Below are 19,634 nucleotides of genomic sequence, written 5' to 3'. Positions count from 1 at the left end.
TTAAATGACCATTTGTACATCAATACTCCCGTGTTACACTGAATTAGTGAAGAGAACGTTTTTTCATGCCTCCAAGGAATAAAGAATGTATTTAAGTAAAAGGGGTCTGCGAGTTGGGAGAGTTGCTACCTCAAGCGAGGGAGTTCAAGTATCTCAGGGTCTTGTTCACAAGTGAGGGTAGAATGGAGCATGAGATGGATCGGCAATTTGGTGCAGCCTCTGCAGTGATGCAGGCACTGTGCAGGACCATCATGGTGAAGAGGGAGCTGAGCCAGAAGGCAAAGCTGTCGATTTACTGGTCCATCTATGTCCCAACCCTCACCTATGGTCATGAGCTCTGGGTAGTGACCGAAAGAATGAGATCACGGATACAAGCAGCCGAAATGAGTTTCCTCCGTAGGGTGGCTGGGCTCAGCCTTAGAGATACGGTGAGGGGCTCGGACATCGGAGCTTGGTCAGTTGAGGTGGTTCGGGCATCTGATCAGGATGCCTCCAGACCCAGAACACACTGGAGGGATTACATATCTCATCTAGCCTGGGAACGCCCTGGGGTCCCCCAGGAGGAGCTGGAAAGTATGAGGCTGTATCAAAATATCTGTTTACAAGCTCTCACACAACTCGTGCAGTATAATCCAAGTCTTGTTTACATAATCGAATGCTCAGTACCTCCCAAACAGACAGACCTTCCTGACAGGAAACCAAACTAAAAGTTAAACTTATCTGTTCTCTTTACGGAGCCAGACTCCATTGACAAAACCAGGAATTTAACTAGCTGGAATCTGCCTCAATCAGTTAGTTAGTTTGTGCTATTGTGTGACTTTTGTGTTTTAAACCGTTAGTTCAGTTTCAGCAAAGTCACACAGTAACACAAACAAACCACTAGCCCCTTTTACACTGCCAAATTTTCCCTGAATGTTGGGCCGTTTTGCCGGCAAGCTGCGAGCGTTTAGACACACAGAGCCGGATTGGCGAGTTGATCCGAGGCGCCCAATTTTCCGCCTCGTAGGGTAGACATATTGGTGGAACCCTTTTAGTTTAAACAGACCGAGGCGGCCTTCCGCAACAGGAGGGGCTGTTGATGACTTGTGGGAGGAGCTGTTGATGACGCCACACGTGCGACCCACTGGCGGTGGATAAACAGGAAACAGCTGATAGCAGGAATTAGCGAGCAGCTAGTAGCAAGAGGGAAACGCAAACCTGACAGACACTGTAAAGATGAGCAACTGGGGAGACAAGGAATGGCACGCCCTCCTTGTCCTCGCAAACGAAGAGGCCATTAACCGTCAGATGACGGGAACGGTGAAGATCGAGCCGACTTACGAGAGAATCGCCGAAGGACTGACCAGCCGCGGCTTCCCTCCCACGTCACTGTTTACGTCACACGCTGAGCTACACATTTTGTTACTTGCTCACGCCCCCCATTGCCCCGAAAAAGGTGCATTCTGTATAAACAAAAGTAGGTAGGCGGCATTTTGCCGCACTCCCCGATTTAATTTTTATACTGCCAATGCTGAAAGAAGACTGATTGGGCTTTCCCGCAAATTTGCACAATTCCTGTTTAAAAAGGGCTATTGATTGAAGCAGTGGTTGACCAGTAGCTCTCATATTCAGTGAGGTAAAATTGCTGTTTTTGTAACTGGAATCTGGCTTTGAAGAGAATGTATAAGTTTGACTTTAAGTTCAGTTTCTCATCAGAAGGAGCTGTCTGTTTGTGAAGTACCGAGCATATGACTGAAAGAATGAGACTTGGTTTATACTGCATGAGTTGTGTGACAGTTTTTAAACAGATGTTTTGATCCAGTGTTGCTGTAGTTAAATGTGGACCCCAGTGACTTCGATTCAACAGAAATTTTCTCCATTTTAGGATTCTTTTTTCACTGCAGGCATGTGAGAAAAACAAATGAATCAAACTACGTCCAGTTGTGATCGATTCAATTGCCTTGAGATAATTCCACGTAACATGTGGTGAGTAACTGATAAACAAACAATCATCTGGGGGGTGAAGCATTCCTTTAATACCATACAGCCCTATTATAGCATGAACACGTGCTCCTTACAATGAAATGCAGCACATTTGCATTAGTAAAATACGTCTTTCTCTGTTCTTGAGAGTCTTCTGAATCAGCTGTAGAGCAGGAACTGACCAGCTAACCTCAGTCAGGCCAATGAGCAGCTTACTGCCTGCTAGCTTCGATACTAATTTGACGAATCTCATTTTCAGTATCATGAACTGAGCCCTAAAATAAAATTAGCTATAGGCTCTGAAAGCTGTAGCTGTGTTAATATTGAACTACTGCCAACAATACTAACAAATGTATATTGATAACTTCACGAGTGTTGCTGTTGCATAAAGTTTCATATAATAAGATATATTTTGGCAAGCTGCACTGCACCAAGTGAGGAGAAAGATCTGAGAGGCAACGGAGGAAGTCTCTCTTCACTCCGCAGGAAGAGACACTGCGGAGATAGAGGATGAAAAGAGATGGTGCTAATGACTAAGACAAGACAGAAGAGAAAGGAGAACAGGCAGAAAATCAGTGTGGGAGGCTGGCAGCAGTAAAAACACTGCAATGTGGGCTACCACTTGTCCAGAGGTAACTCATCCTCCCACCACCTCCCTCTCTACGTCCAAAATACTCTGTTGCTAACCTACTTCCCTTTCCACGGAGCTCCGATTTCCCTGCCAAGGATCCATCTGGTAGCCAATACAGAAGGTGACATCGCACATGTGCAAATAAGTGTGTAGGCTGAAGAGGAACACATCATACTGCTGAACTCTGACATTTTACGAATACACTGGCATCTGAACAATAATGCTGCTGCCCTACATCTCGGCTGCTTAGTCAGAGAGTGAGCAATCCAACTTTGCAGCATACTTTGTGTATCAGTGGCTCTGTTTGTGAGCTTAATGTTTTCCTCAGCATCCACGCTGACAAACTGAGATACAGAAATTGTGTTCACAGCAATACGGAAAAACTTCATAATTCATTTTTGAACCCTCGCACTCAGAGTATTAGCTGGCAGAGTGAGGTGAATGTGTGCAAATCTTTTGGCCGTGTTGACCTTTAAGGGAACGAACAGCAGCAGAGTCCAATGAGAGGAAGCAATCGTAGCATGTTAGCTGTTACGTAAACTACTTTTATTCAACCTCTGTATAAACTCCTGCACAAAGGAGGCAAGGACAGTTACGAGAAGGAGGTCGAGCTGCGTCTTTTTTCAATAGTGACTGTGAGTAGTTAGCAAGCTTGTTAGGTAGCCTGAGTTCTTGGGACTGGTGATCAAACACTCAACCATCTGGCTAGGGTTTGATGACTAGTCCATAGAACAAAACGCCAGGGGAGGTAGGCCTATTGTAACTGACTAGTGCTACGATATTCTTGGCTTGCTAGTGTGTTTAGCTACCCTGGAAATCCAGAGTTCTCGCGAGAGCACAATTTGAATTTGCTCAGCGAGTCACTCTGGCAATCAGTAATGATGCTCATTATCTAGCCGAGCCGAGCTGCACCAATCACATTGGTGTATCTGATATAGGCGGGCCAGAAGCGAGCTAAACAGATGGCGACAGCGCTGCGATGACGAAGTCCGGAATCAGTCAGTAAACATTGCAAGATGGCTACGGATGAACACCAGTTGTTTGAAACGGCTTTGGCCGCTACAATGAACGAGTTAGACTTGGCTTTTTCTCTAAAAGACGAACAGAAGACGGCGCTCGAGTCTTTCCTTTGCAAGGCGGATGTTTTTGCTGTTTTGCCGACTGGATATGGCAAGAGTCTAATCTACCAGTTAGCTCCGCTGGTAGCACTCTGGATATGTCACCCCGTGTATTGTTCTGATTGGTCGTAGTGTTATCCAATTGCGTGCAGTGATATTTACAAATGCATGCTTGGTGCCGCCCCTCGAGTTGGGCCATTTGCATTACTCATAGCCAGACCCTTAATCTTTCTAGATTTGGGTCTGGATTTCCAGGCTAGTGTTTAGCTGGGATTTGAAGCCAATTTTCGTAATGGCCAAACAGTTGCATTACAACTCCTGAGTCCATCATGTGATGCCATTGAGCCCAAAAAGACTTTTCCCCGTAGACTTACATTGGGAAAGAGACGTCTGTAAATCCATGAATACTTTCTGAGCATCACAACCCCCTCGAAATGACTCGTTTCACTATCAGGATCTAATCCATTTGGTCTGATGACATTTGGAAAGTCTAGAAAAGCAGCAAGACAAAATCAATTTATCCCCATTCATGTTGACAGAGCGCTAAACTGGAAGTAGCCAGCTCGACCAGTGGACAAGTAGAAGAAGCAGTGCCAATCACTGGGGTAATTTCATACCGTGGAAATAGAGCTATCTTGGCTTCATGTGCCACTGAGAAACTTTCATAGGAATCAACAGGGTCTCGCCTTCAACGCTGTTTCCAGGTCTCTTTGGCCCTACAGCTTGCCGGCTACAATAGTTCACCAGGCTGGCCAAGCTTGTAGCACCACGTATTTCATGTAGAGGTGTGGATACATTTTACATTGCCACTTTCTGTTGTGACTTTTTCCAACTCTATTAGTACTCGTACTAATACTTTCTAAGTGAAAACAGTCAAGTACTTGAGTTGAACTGGGTCATAATGAAATATGGATGTAGTAAAGTAGTATTAATATTGCGATACAGACTGGGATTTTAGAAGGTGGTAAATTTGCTAAAGAAATATCTCAACGTTTTAGAAAATATGCTCATTTTCTCTCCTTCCAAGAGTGAGATGTTTAGATTGATATCAATACTGTATTTGCATTAAAGATCCAGTGTGTGTGATTCAGAGGGACACACTGGCAGAAACGGAGTATAATAGTCATAACTTTGTTTTCATTAGTTTAACATCACATAAAACTAACAACTGTTGTGCTTTTGTTACCCTAGAATGAGCCGTTTATATCTACATGGTGGTGTGTCTCAAATCAAAAAACACATGTATTTGTACAATGCAGGGACGCTCACGGTCGCACAGTCCTCAGCTGCTATTTCCAGTTTGAAAAGTGGTCCCTCCCCTTCTGCTACGTAGCCAAGATGGCGACCATTGAGGGCAAGAAGTGTCCATAGTTCCACACTCAACTTCTTGACCGTTTTGAGTGCACCATCCTGGTACTCATAGTGCACTGCATTTTTCCATACTTCTCAGTGTGAACGCACTTATGCACTCAAAATATTAAGTCTAAGTACAGAAGTACATGATTTCAGACACAGCATGGGAGTAAGTCCTATTCCACTGAGTCTAACATGTTGTTTCTACAGTAGCTCAGAATGGACAAACTAAACACTGGCTCTAGACGGGGCTATTCTCATATGTCACGTTGGCTACCGTAGTTCTCCTACACGCTTGGCATACGATTGAAGTTTCAGTTGGCTGCAATCTGCAACCTCAACGCTAGATGCCAGTGAATCCTACACACTAGACCTTTAATTAGTGAACTTTGGTTCAGGTGTTGGGAGGTGTACTCTGAACGTTTGGACAAAAGTTTCCCCCTGCTTCTGGTCCTTATGCTAAGCTAAGATAACTACATATTGACTCCAGTTCTGGACTAACAGTAACACACGAGATTGATAACAATCTTCTTATCAGAAAGAAAGCCAAAAAGACTCATTGAACTCTGCTGGAAAGCTGTTTACAACCAACACTCATTCCTCTGTAATAATACAGGAGGGTGTGGTGTTATTCTGACCTTTGATCAAAACTATTACAATAAAATGTGGGTTGCTATGAAACTGATTTTTCCTGTAAAGTTCAACACTAACACGATTTAACATTTTAGAAGTTTCAATACTGGAATTTTGAGCACTAACCCCTCAGATCAGCGGTATAACATGATGTAACAGAGGAATGACACATATTTCAAGACAGATCTTGCTCTAAATATGCAGTAAATATGTGGAAAATGTTGTATATTTCATATTTTCCTCAATTAGATCGGTGCAAGTAATGGAGTGATCAGGTTTAACATGGTTAAAGGCTGCAGCCCAAGCTTCCTCTCATGCTGAATAACTCCCAGCTATCAGCAAAAAAGTGCCAGCAAAATTGTTTATTCTGCTATTTAAAAAGAATTTTAATCCTGATTACTGACACTGCTGAAGAGGGCACCCTCCGACTCATAGCAACCGCCGTCATATTTATAGTAATGAAAGCACAGGAGAGCGCTAACACAGTTCAAACTTCAATGTGAGCCTCGAAATAGAAGACATTTACACTCAGGAGACAGAGACACAGAGCGAGAGAGCGGAGGGAAAGAGGGAACATTTGCATAACAGCAACACATTAAATAAATGTGAAAACACTGAGCGAGAGTTTCTGAGCACATTCCACCGAGTGGTGAGTCATCTCATTTATAATGCTGCAAATCACAGCAGCCTTTCACACCTACAGTAACAGCCCCCCCCCACACACACTCTGACAGTGTGACCCAGACAGAGAGCAGTCGGGTGCACAGCTCCACTTTACCTTATCGAGAGCCTCCCGCTCCAGCAGGTCCTGAACCGCCAGTAACTTGATGCTGGAAACAGAAAGAGAAGATGGACTTTACATTCAGCCTACACATACATTCTAACTACATATACCAACATATCAACACCTGACATCCAAACACCACAGACTGTTCCACTGGATGAGTCTTGCATGGCCACCATTTAGCCAGAGTAAAATATTTAAAGCCACCCTGTGTACATTTTTTATCTAATTATAGCATCTGATGGCATGAATTTTTGTTTGTAGATTAATGAGACAGTCCCGCTGAAAACTGGCACAGTGTGTGTGATGTGGGAGAACTTGTGTGCATTGCTGGCCACCACACTGTCTTCTCTGATACTACTGCTGGGAGATGTCAGAGCCAGAAATGTCCAAATATTCATGCAGTCGCTTTAAACGACACCCGCTGAGGATAAAACTCTGGTTATTGGCAGCTCTATTCTGAGGAACGTGAAGTTAGCAACACCAGCGGCTATAGTCAAATGTATCCCTGGGGCCAGAGCGGGCGACATTGAATCAAATTTAAAACTGCTGGCTAAAGCTAAACGTAGATTCAGTAAGATTGTTATTCACGTCGGCGGCAATGACACCCGGTTACGCCAATCGGAGGTCACTAAAATTAATATTGCCTCGGTGTGTGAATATGCAAAAACGATGTCGGACTCCGTAGTTTTCTCTGGACCCCTCCCAAATCTGACCAGTGATGACATGTTTAGCCGCATGTCATCATTTAATCGCTGGCTGTCCAGGTGGTGTCCAGCAAACGATGTGGGTTTTGTTAATAATTGGCAAACTTTCTGGGGAAAACCTGGTCTTATTAGGAGAGACGGCATTCACCCCACTTTGGATGGAGCTGCTCTCATTTCTAGGAACCTGGCAAATTTTATTAGTAATTTAAATCCCTGACAACCCAGAGTTGAGACCAGGACAGAGAGTTGCAGTCCTAAACGCCTCTCTGAGCTTCTAGTTCAGTTACCCAGCCATAGTTTTCATAGTTTTATACAAACGGTGTCTGTCCCCCGACCACCTAAATTATTTAAATCTAAAATTAAACAAAGAGGAGTTGTGCATAACAACCTCATAAAAATTAAAACCTCTTCTGTGACAGAAAGACAAAACAGGAGAATTAAATGCGGACTGTTAAATATCAGGTCTCTATCGTCTAAAGCAGTGTTAGTAAACGAATTAATATCAGATAATCATATTGATTTACTCAGTCTCACTGAAACCTGGCTGTGTCAAGATGAATATGTTAGTCTAAATGAGTCCACTCCTCCCAGTCATAATAATACCCACATTCCTCGAGGCAGCGGCCGAGGAGGGGGAGTTGCAGCCATTTTTAACTCTAGTCTGTTAATCAGCCCTAAACCTAAACTAGATTATAATTCATTTGAAAGCCTCGTTCTTAGTGCTTTACATCCGACCTGGAAAACCTCGCAGCCACTTTTATTTGTTATAGTGTACCGTGCTCCTGGCCCGTATTCTGAATTTGTATCTGAATTCTCAGAGTTTTTATCCAGTTTAGTTCTTAAATCAGATAAAGTTATTATTGTAGGCGATTTTAACATTCATGTCGACGTTGATAATGACTCCCTGGCTACCGCGTTTATCTCATTAATAGACTCCATTGGCTTCAGTCAGGGTGTACATGAACCCACTCACTGTTTTAACCATACCCTCGATCTAGTTCTGACGTATGGAATTGAAATTGATAACCTAAAAGTCTTTCCACAGAATCCCTTGCTATCAGATCATTATCTGATTACTTTTGATTTCTTTTTACTCGATTACACGCCACTCAGCAACAGTTACTATACTAGATGTTTATCAGATAGTGCTGTCACAAAATTTAAGGAAAAGATTACTTCGTCGTTAAATTCAATACCAATACCTTCAGTAACAGAGGTTTCCCGTGCCGACTTTAACCTCTCCCAAATTGATCATTTTGTTGATAGCGCCGTAGGCTCGCTGCGAACAACGCTCGACTCTGTAGCTCCTCTTAAAAAGAAGTTAACAAAGCAAAGAAAGTTTGCTCCTTGGTATAACTCTCAAACCCGTAGGTTAAAACAAATATCGCGAAAATTTGAAAGGAATTGGCGATTAACCAAACTGGAAGAATCTCGTTTAATCTGGACAGACAGTCTCAAAACTTATAAGAGGGGCCTCCGCAATGCCAGAGCAAACTATTACTCAGCATTAATAGAAGAAAACAAGAACAACCCCAGGTTTCTTTTCAGCACTGTAGCCAGGCTGACTGAGAGTCAAAGCTCTATTGAGCCTTGTATTCCTTTGGCCCTTAGCAGTAATGATTTTATGAGCTTTTTTAATGACAAAATTCTAACTATTAGAGGCAAAATTCATGACCTCCTGCCCTCAGATGGTAGGCCTACCTATCTAACCTCAAACACAGCTGTAGAATCTAATATATATTTAGATTGCTTCTCCCCAATTTCTCTTCAAGAATTGACCGCAGTGATTTCTTCATCTAAATCATCAACGTGTCTCTTAGACCCCATCCCAACTAGGCTACTTAAGGAGGTCTTTCCTTTAGTTAACACTCATATATTAGATATGATCAATATATCCCTATTAACAGGCTATGTACCACAGTCTTTTAAGGTAGCTGTAATTAAACCTCTCCTAAAAAAGCCCACCCTGGATCCAGAGGTGTTAGCCAACTATAGACCAATATCTAATCTTCCCTTTATGTCAAAGATCCTTGAGAAAGTAGTCGCAGACCAGCTGTGTGATTTTCTCCAGGATAATAATTTATTTGAGGAATTTCAGTCAGGATTTAGAGTGCATCATAGCACTGAGACAGCACTAGTTAAAATTACAAATGACCTTCTGATTGCTTCAGACAAAGGACTCGTCTCTGTTCTTGTTTTATTAGATCTTAGTGCGGCGTTTGACACAATTGACCATCAAATTCTACTGCAGAGACTGGATCACTTAATTGGCCTAAAAGGTTCTGCACTAACCTGGTTTAAATCTTATTTATCTGATCGTTTTCAATTTGTTGACGTTCGTAATGAATCATCCTTACGTACCAAAGTTTGTTTTGGAGTTCCGCAAGGTTCTGTGCTCGGACCAATCCTATTTACTCTATATATGCTTCCTTTAGGTAACATCATTAGAAATCACTCTATAAATTTCCATTGTTATGCGGATGATACACAGTTGTATTTATCGATGAAGCCAGAAGAAAGTAATCAATTAACTAAACTCCATAACTGCCTTAAAGACATAAAAAATTGGATGAGCACCAATTTCCTGATGTTAAATTCAGACAAAACTGAAGTTATTGTTCTTGGCCCCAAACAACTCAGAGACTCTTTATCTGATGACATAGTTTCTCCAGATGGCATTGCTCTGGCCTCTAGCACTACCGTAAGAAACCTCGGAGTAATATTTGATCAAGATTTGTCTTTTAATTCTCATTTAAAGCAAACCTCACGGACTGCATTTTTTCATCTGCGTAATATTGCGAAAATTAGGCCTATCCTGACCCGAAAAGATGCAGAAAAATTGGTCCACGCTTTTGTTACCTCAAGGCTGGATTACTGTAACTCTCTATTATCAGGTAGCTCTAGTAAGTCCTTAAAAACTCTCCAGCTAATTCAGAATGCAGCAGCTCGTGTACTAACAGGAACTAAGAAACGAGATCATATTTCTCCTGTTTTAGCTTCTCTGCACTGGCTCCCTGTAAAATCCAGAATTGAATTTAAAATCCTACTGTTAACTTATAAAGCTCTAAATGGTCAAGCTCCGTCATATCTTAGAGAGCTCATAGTGCCATATTATCCCACCAGAACACTGCGCTCTGAGAACGCAGGGTTACTCGTGGTCCCTAAAGTCTCCAAAAGCAGATCAGGAGCCAGAGCCTTCAGCTATCAGGCTCCTCTCCTGTGGAATCATCTTCCTGTTACGGTCCGGGAGGCAGACACCGTCTCCACATTTAAGACTAGACTTAAGACTTTCCTCTTTGATAAAGCTTATAGTTAGGGCTGGCTCAGGCTTGCCCTGTACCAGCCCCTAGTTAGGCTGACTTAGGCCTAGTCTGCCGGAGGACCCCCTATAATACACCGGGCTCCCTCTCTCTCTCTCTCTCTCTCTCTCTCTCTCTCTCTCTCTCTCTCTCTCTCTCTCTCTCACTCTCATCCTATTACTGCATCTTGCTAACTCGGCCATTCTGGATGTCACTAACTCGGCTTCTTCTCCGGAGCCTTTGTGCTCCACTGTCTCTCAGATTAACTCATATCACAGCGGTGCCTGGACAGTGTGACGTGTGTGGTTGTGCTGCTGCCGTGGTCCTGCCAGATGCCTCCTGCTGCTGCTGCCATCATTAGTCATTAGTCATACTTCTACTGTTATTATACACATATGACTATTGTCACACAAGTATACTGTCAGATATTAATACATACTTTCAACATATTGTACCACAGTAGCCAGAACTATAACTATAATATTATTACTTTCATTAATGTTGTTGTAAGCTACTGTCATTACCTGCATCTCTCTCTCTCTCTCTCTCTCTCTCTCTCTCTCTCTCTGTCTCATTGTGTCATATGGATTACTGTTAATTTATTATGCTGATCTGTTCTGTACGACATCTATTGCACGTCTGTCCGTCCTGGAAGAGGGATCCCTCCTCAGTTGCTCTTCCTGAGGTTTCTACCGTTTTTTTTTCCCCGTTAAAGGGGTTTTTTTGGGGAGTTTTTCCTTATCCGCTGTGAGGGTCTTAAGGACAGAGGGATGTCGTATGCTGTAAAGCCCTGTGAGGCAAATTGTGATTTGTGATATTGGGCTTTATAAATAAAATTGAATTGAATTGAAACGACACCCTAAAGGAAGACTAGGCAACTTCTGCTGAACAGCGGCAGTTTAATGATAATTACAGGATAAATTTCATCTCCCAAGATTCTCTCGAGTCACTTTAAAGACGTCATTATTAGGCAGTGTGACTGGGACAAGGCTCAACAGTGCAAGTAGCCAATGCCTCTAGAAATAGATTTGACTACAACCTACCTACTGCTAATCATTCAAAAATCATTCAAGCAGCGATGTGCCAATCACAGTAGAGTTTTCGTTGATGATGCAGCTGTTGTTGAGTGAGAGAAAGGTGAACAACACTGAAAAAACATATTGGTACGAGAGGCTATAAGTTAAAGTTAAAAGTGCAGACGTCGCTAAACCTGAACCCGTTCATTTTAAGTTTGAGCAAAAAATAAATGAGTAGAAAGAATCAGGTGAGGGGGAATCGCAAGGTTCGACTAACGAGGCTTTGCACTTTAAACCTGGTCTCACTCCAAAGTAGTCGAAATCTGGTGCTTGGGCAGTAACTTGTGGCGTGAGACACTAGCTATGTTTCCATCCAAAAGTGATTCGAATCATTGGAAAATGCGCATTAAAAGAAATACGAATCCTGTGTGTTTCCATTAAATGTACGGACTTTGGTGAAAACTACAAACTCGTGCGAGTTTTCCGCAGAACTGGAAACAAAACAAGTCTTGCATTCTTCTTCTTCTACGTTTTCTGGCGGTTGGCAACCAGCTTGTAAATGCATTACCGCCTTCCCGACCCGGAGTGTAGATATCACCATGGAGAGAGGTGCGCTACGACTTAATTCGAACATAACTGTTTTCATCCCCTGTTTTGTGAATCAACATTTTTTCGAATCAACCAAAACCCAGCTAAAGTGAGCGTATTTTAGTTTGTGTGAATCAGGGGATTTTAATTCGAATTTTGGCGTTTCCATCATAATTTTCCGATGCAATACTTCTAGATGCGCATCTAAACAGGCTGATGGAAACATGGCTACTGACAAAAAAAGCCGTCCTTTAACGCTGGCATGAAATGCAGCCGATCGCCGTAATAGTTTAACGGCACTTAGTGGCATCAGGGGGAAACGTGGCGGGACAAGAACAAAAGTTAATGCGGCAAAAGTTGATAGATGAGTCCAACAAACACCGACTTTCACCCAGGAGAGCAGTGTTCACATCTTGCAAGATTCTAAATCCAAACCCTGTTCTTTTTTCCTAAACTTAACCCCATGCGGTGTTGTACTGATGTAGTGCTTTTATTTTGAAAGAGACTGCATGTAAATGGTAAATTGCCAGTGAAAACGGAGGTGTATTTTGAAAGAACACAATGCATGTAACAAGGAGAACTTGACATGGTGTCCCAGAGCGTCAAACACCAATGCACCCAGGGTACCTTTCACATCGTATTTGGACGTGGAAAGTCCATGACCAAACATCAATAAGTGACGAGGTCGGAGTGAGAATGTGTTCGCACTTTACATTACCCGACATGGTTAACATTATTGTTGGCATGGTGGCTAATTACAACAGGGCAGCTAACACCAACGTTAGCAAAGCTACTGTGACCCCGCAGTCACTTCAACCCCCACTGGAGCCGGCAGAGGGAGAGCACATACTTTTAATGTGACTTGGCTCAAAATGCCAATATAACTGATGTTTTTCAGTAGTGAAAAGTAACTAAGTACATTTACTCCATTACTGTACAGAACAGTTTTGAGGTACTTGAGTATTTTTATTTTCTGCTCCTTCATACTACTCCGCTACATCTCAGAGGCAAATATTGTACTTTTTACTCCACTACATTTATTTGATAAATTTACTTTGCATATTCATGTTAATAATACAAAATATTGCCAAGAAATAAAAAATAATAATGTAATATTATAGATTAGGACAAATAATCTTGATTGAATTATGAGCTACACAGCTGGTAAAATATGTTAAGTAGTTAAAATGAGCTCCCACATTAAAGTGATGAACACATTAATGCATCAATAATTATAATGCAACATATATCATTCTGAAACAGTCCATTCTGCATAATGAGTACTTTTACTTTTGGTACTTTAAGTATATTTTGATGCTAATACTTTTGTACTTTTACTTTGGTAAGGTTTTAAATGCAGGTCTTTTACTTGTAACAGAGTATTTCTACACTTGTATTTCTACTTTTACATAAGTAAAAGCTCCGAGTTCTTCCTTCACTTCCACAGTCCTCCACTGGTTTTCACATCATAATTGCACACGAGCAGAATGAGCACACACACACGCACACACACATGCACAGTATAAATATGCTAGCAATAACTTAATAAACTCTGTGTCACTTCAACATGTTTCACTGTGCTCCTAAATTTCTTCATGTACTCCTTTTTCATGTAGAAGTTTAAGACTGTTTTGGTTTTGTTTCCTGTGAATTCAGCGTGTCCTTTTTAAGAGGAAGATGTCATTATTTTCTCTTTCAAAAGTTACAAAGTCTTACAGCCACTCTAAGCAAAATATGCCTAAATAAATCCATTAATGACCCAAAGTATTATGTAGTGTTTTTAACCTGTCCTTCAGTCTGTAGTCTCAACCAATTCAAAGAGCCAGACAAATCACATTACCCAAATAAAAGCAAAGTACATTCGAATTCATAGAATTCAAGGTGAAGACAGAACCACCCACACTGGATTTGAAGATGGAAAACAGTAACAGTGATGATCTTTAAAACTGAGATACTGTCTCACTTCTGGTATGTGCAGTTTTGAAAGTATTTGCCTCTAAGACATCTGACACTGAGATTTCTGCCCTGATCTCAGCACAGTGGAGGTGAACAGAAGTTTGTCTGTGGCGCTTACAGCAATGAAAACTGACATTTAAACTCAACGGGAACTTTGCAGAGACGGCTTCCTGCTTTTCTTTTTAGAATTCACAGACGTTACTGTAAACAGCTCTCAGAAATGATGTGTTGTTCTTAACCCAAAGGTTTGCCATACCTTACTTATCTAACATGCTGAAGATGGTGGGTTTTAATACAGGGTTCAACATGTACAGTAACGTTTCATTATGGTAAGAGCAGAGCTTTATTCTATTATCATGCACACGCTGAGAGTCAGACAGAGTTGACACAACAGACACACATGGCACCAGCCAAACTGGATCCTCAACATAATAAACAGCACATTTCCTCAAGGCAAATTCAGTGTTTCTTTAAAGTGCCAGATCGCTGGGAAAATCAGATGGACTCTGACTGAGGGAGTTTGGACTGGTGTCCTCGTTTCTATCTGCCAGCACATTATTGCTCTGTGAAGGGGGGGCCTTTACAGCCCAATAAACATTTATCTGTTTACTTTTTAAATGATTTTCCAGACCAACAGTCAGCACAATAAAAGGCAATACATTTCCGAGAGGCACCGCAGCTTTCTCCCCTCTGCCTTCATTTGGCTCTGAAGAGGAACTGCTTTGCAATGCAATTTGCGACAGAAGTGAGGAAAGCGTTCCTCAGTATTTCATTTGGATTAACGCCTTTTACAAATGGCCTCTGCACATAAATAAAGTCTCACATAGTAATAAGAATCAAATAAGTTCCCAAATTCCTGCTAGTTGACACCCACAGTCTTCCACAGCTCAATCTGAGCTCTTTATTATATCAGAGCCAGAGGAGGAAAAGTGCTGCTTTATTCACACACACCCTCAGCTCAGCCCGCAGTGCCGTATGCTAAACTGATTCTCTGTGGTGCAACACAATGAAACCAAGTTGGTGGCATTGCTTTGACCCCATTCACCTCTAACCTACTAATCCGAAATCAGCCACACAGAAAATCACATTGCATAACAGTCTTTTCTATTAGTGAAGTGCTGCTGTGTCTGCTGGGTATTACAGGAGCGCTGTACGCTCTCCAGACTGACTCACATTCACAGAGTCCCACAGCACCAGCATCATGTAACAACCAGTCAGCAGTAGTGAGGGAGAACATGAAGGAGTGACAACACAGACGTGGTCTCACACATCAGGCTGTGAAGGCTGTAAAAAGGGCAAATTCACTCTCTGCACACGTGGACTGACCACCATGCTGTTACGCAGCATTTAGGTCATACAGGAGAGATGGCAGCGATGTTAAGAATATAAGTCACCTCATGTTGCACGTTTTACAGAACAAGGAGACAATTTTTCAAGTGTAACATGCCATCATATCATTTAAAGGGACAGTTCAGATTTTTTTTAACTTAGTTTTAATTTCAATTCCAGCAACTTATTCAATTAATTTCAGTATTTCCATCCTGTTCTTTTTTTTTTTTTTTTTTTTTTAAATACACTAAACACATGCCAGCTTAAAGCATTCATTTTGAAATAAAAGAAAATGTATAAATTGGGAAAAAGGTAAAGCTTGGCTCTATCTTTTCATAAAAATTTACTTTTGGAGTCTGAAAGAGTACGTTATCTGTTCCATCTGGTAAATTTCCCGTACCATCTCAGTCCTCATATTACATGTCGGGGGGTCAGGTTTTAACCACTTCATTGTGATGCATTAAAGTGCTGATGTTGTCAGTGTTTGTAAAACAGTATTTTATTTTTTTTTATGGGGAACTTATCCATAGACAGTATATTACATACAGTAGATGTCAGTCGGCAGGCTTAGCCTCGCGTCACCAGGCTCTTCACGTATGGCAAAGAGCCTGGTTTCCATTCACTCTGAATTTTGTCTGGATTCTGGTTCTGGTCTAGAGAGCGGATCCGGAATTCACCAAATTCACCAAAGTAAAAGTGTTCACCAAAGTAAAACTTTAAATTCTGGCGCACCATCGATTTCCGTCCCCGGTTTAGTACCATATTGTTGTTGTTGTGGTTGATAGAGCATGCTACATGGCGAGCATCACGCAGTTTTCCTCTCTCTTCTGCCCCCAACGCCCCAAATTTTATCAAATAAAATGCATTTACAAACTACAGGTATAATGTACAAAACTAGGATCAAGTGCCTATTAAATAAAACAGACAACTGAAATAGACAATAACTTGTAATACAGTTAAATACAATAAAAGAAAAAGGTTAACTTAATGGCTTTGGGGCTTTTCTTGTAAATTATTTTCTTTAAGTTAAAAAGTTTCACTGCATTTTTATTAGCTTGGTGCTTTTATTTTGACGGAAAGGCACATCCATCGAATTCCAGATCCTGTCTCTCTCGCCCTGGTTCTGGTTGCTTACCAAAACGGCCACTAAACGGCCCCAGACTAAGCAGGCTGGAGTCTGACATGGAAGCTAAGCAATCTATTGCTGCAGAAGGGGTCAGCAACAAAATGTTTTTTAGCCACCTAAAAAAAGGTCCCACCGAAAAAAAATCAACATCAGTTTAAGTGTACGCGATATTTAGAATATTTTCACTGACTTGCTTTAATGTCAGACAATGATTTCCAATGGGAAAATGAATCCGTTGTATCGCTCTCTTCAATGCCAAACCTCATTAAGAAAAACAGTAATTTAATGTTTCTGAACACAGGAGCTGCTGGACTACTGCTGCCTCAAACTTGTAATATTTTAGTTTTTTTGTGTGCCTGTGGCATTCAAAAGGGTCAGTTTAGATTCACCAATGTCACACAATATAACAAACTAACCAACTTAAAGACGCAGCAGTAGACTAGCTGCTCCTGTGTTCAGCAAGCTAAAATTACTCTTTTTGTCAATGGGGTCTGGTGACTGTGACGAGAGCATAGATGGGGAACGGAAACTGTTTATGGCTCCACCGTCAAAATGGGTTATCTGACGGAATTGTAAAGCAGTGAAATTACTCTTAATATAGCGTATACTTAAACTGCCATAGATGTTTTTAGATGGGACTTTTTTTAGGTGGCTAAAATATGTTTTGTTGCCCCCAAAAAAACAAGATGGGGGTGCCCAAAATGCCAGACTCAAAGCTTAAAAATGGGAGTCCACAAAACAACTAGTGACGTTACGATTGCTATTTTCATGATTCTTATACAGTCTGCGGCAGGACGACTAAACTGTTGAGTATTGATTGTGTTTCAGGTTAGTGTGTGTGTGTGTGTGTGTGTGTGTGTGTAGTCTCCCAGTGTACGCTAACCTATGGTATGTTCAGATTAAATCACATTAAGTCTACCACAAATCTAAATTCTTGGAAACAGTAGAGCTGTGTATCCTGACATGTCAACACACATCAACTTAGGGTGATAAAAATAACCCAAGTGTGGTAATACCCTCTTCATTCAGCTCATGTATTACTGAAGCATGCTGGCACAAACCAGGGAGCACTGCATTGTGTCAGGATTTGGAAATGAACTCACCAGAGCCACATTCTGAACTATTTCTAGGTATGTAAATCTTAATTCTTAACACATTGGCTCCCTCGTTCACTGTGACTGGAATGAGAATCAATTAAAGCAGCTGCTGATGCATATTCAGCAGGCCGCAGCCCGTACGGTACAGTAGGTGAAGGATAAAGAGGCTGTGAGGAGGTGAAAATGGATCGAGATGTGTGCAAAGCTCTGGGCCTGAAAAAAGGCTCAATAAATTTAGATTTTGGTAAGAAGATCAGGTGATACCTTGCGTGCAAAACAAACAACAAAGGATGACACAAACTTTTCTAAACAGTATGCAAATCTCTGTTTCAGGGAGCTAATATTAAAGGGAATAATTAGATTACAACACACAGAGGTAGCTTGACTTCATTATTGTGTTGTGAATGTCGCATACAGAACCTTTAACATCACAACCAGGCATATATAGTTTCTATAGTCTCTGTTTCCTACTGCTTGTCCGCCCCGCCCGACTGAGCAGCCTCACATTACATAATACTGAGAGTCGAGGCAGAAACCTTGTCGCCTTCGTAATCAGTCCGCAGATCCTGTTTTCAGAACAAACAGGCCTGCAGTCAGAGGGACAATACCCCTTTCCTCTACTGTAGGTGTGATCACGCTGCACAATGAAAGCAACTCTTGCAGAAACCCTGCTCCACTCCCGCTGGCTCAGATCCTGATTCTCCCGTTTCTACTGGCAGGGCTTCAGTCCCAGCACACCCTGAGCTCTCCTGAGCTTCAGTCATGTCATGTGGACGTAAAGGATGATGCTGACTCGGTGATGCAGCCGCTGCTTTGATTGTACCTCGGGCCCTCAGAGGCCGACACAATGTGCTGTGTCTGAAGGAGATAATCCAAACAACACTTAAAGAATGAAAACACACACAGACACACACATGAGGGCGAAAACACAAACAAAGGTCGCAGACACACTCCGTGACATCGAGCCTAATTCGCCAAGTGTCACTGTGACAACAGAGCCTGTCGTGAGCGCAGTGGATCTCTGGGTCCCATCTACAGCTGTTGTGCAGACACAAACACGACACGGTGAAGCTGAAGAGAGTGTCTGCTCCAGTATTTGTCAGATTAAAGGCAAATCTGAGGACAGGCACAAGGTTGCATAAGAAGTGACGAGCAGCAGCAGTAGAGATGACCTTGAACATAAAAAATGCCTCTTAGGATTTTCGAGGACTCAATAAAGAACGAGCTCCGGGCTGCAGTACAGCACAGCACAGAGTGAAAGAGCAGCAGAGACGGTGACAATAAATGTGCTTCTTCTTTGGACGGGTTATGAGAAGATTCTGTGTAAGGAAGAAACAGTTCCTCTCTGAACAAAAATATATACACCTATGAACATACATAAATCGATGGCAAAATTAACTGCACTTGTACCATTGTACTTGTTAACATCTACTAACATTATTGAAGGTGAAAAGCTAAATGAATGTTTGCAATGCAGCTTAAAAACATGTTTGAAATTGTGAATAGCTGTTTTGCAAATTTACATTACGACATACATTTTGTAAAAGCGTGTATTTGACATAGGTGCGTAACTTAACTTACTCTCTGCTGGATGATGCAGTAAAATGTCTGGTGAGTCGCAAAAGAAAAAAGCGGGGCCTTTAATGGGATTTTGAAGGTTTCACACCAAGATAAAATTAACATGAGAAAATGAACAAATATGAGAAAACATAAATGTCAGCTGGGGGAAACAGACCTTGACCCCGTAAATAACAATAATTTAATGTTAAAAAATCCAGCCCTGTTTACTAGAAATTAAATACAACTAATTTGAAACAGCAAATGCAGTTTTGAGGGAACCGTAATGCCACGCAAAGTCTGTATGGAAATGTTGCTAAATAACATATCTGGCAAGTTGTAAAAAAGCTGATACTGAATGTCACAGTGTATATTTCATTTTTTCCCCTTGAACATATAGACAGTTTTGCAAACCGCTTTTACCGCTGACTTCAGCATTATTATTATTATTATTATTATTATTATTTTTATTAATACC

General features: G+C 41.6%; 1 protein-coding gene across 1 annotated transcript in view; it reads right to left on the bottom strand.

Annotated features, from left to right (window-relative positions):
• Window positions 1-19,634, bottom strand: part of eepd1 (endonuclease/exonuclease/phosphatase family domain containing 1) — a 47,807-nt gene that overhangs the window by 11,213 nt on the left and 16,960 nt on the right. The window contains exon 3 of the mRNA XM_033637234.2: window positions 6,476-6,527. Coding sequence (XP_033493125.1) covers window positions 6,476-6,527 — 52 coding nt within the window. The remainder of the gene's footprint in view (window positions 1-6,475; window positions 6,528-19,634) is intronic.

This window comes from Epinephelus lanceolatus, chromosome 16 (genome assembly GCF_041903045.1).
Source record: "Epinephelus lanceolatus isolate andai-2023 chromosome 16, ASM4190304v1, whole genome shotgun sequence".
NCBI lineage: Eukaryota > Metazoa > Chordata > Actinopteri > Perciformes > Serranidae > Epinephelus > Epinephelus lanceolatus.
Note: the sequence above shows the minus strand (reverse complement) of the source record. Positions and strands in the feature narration are given on the sequence as shown.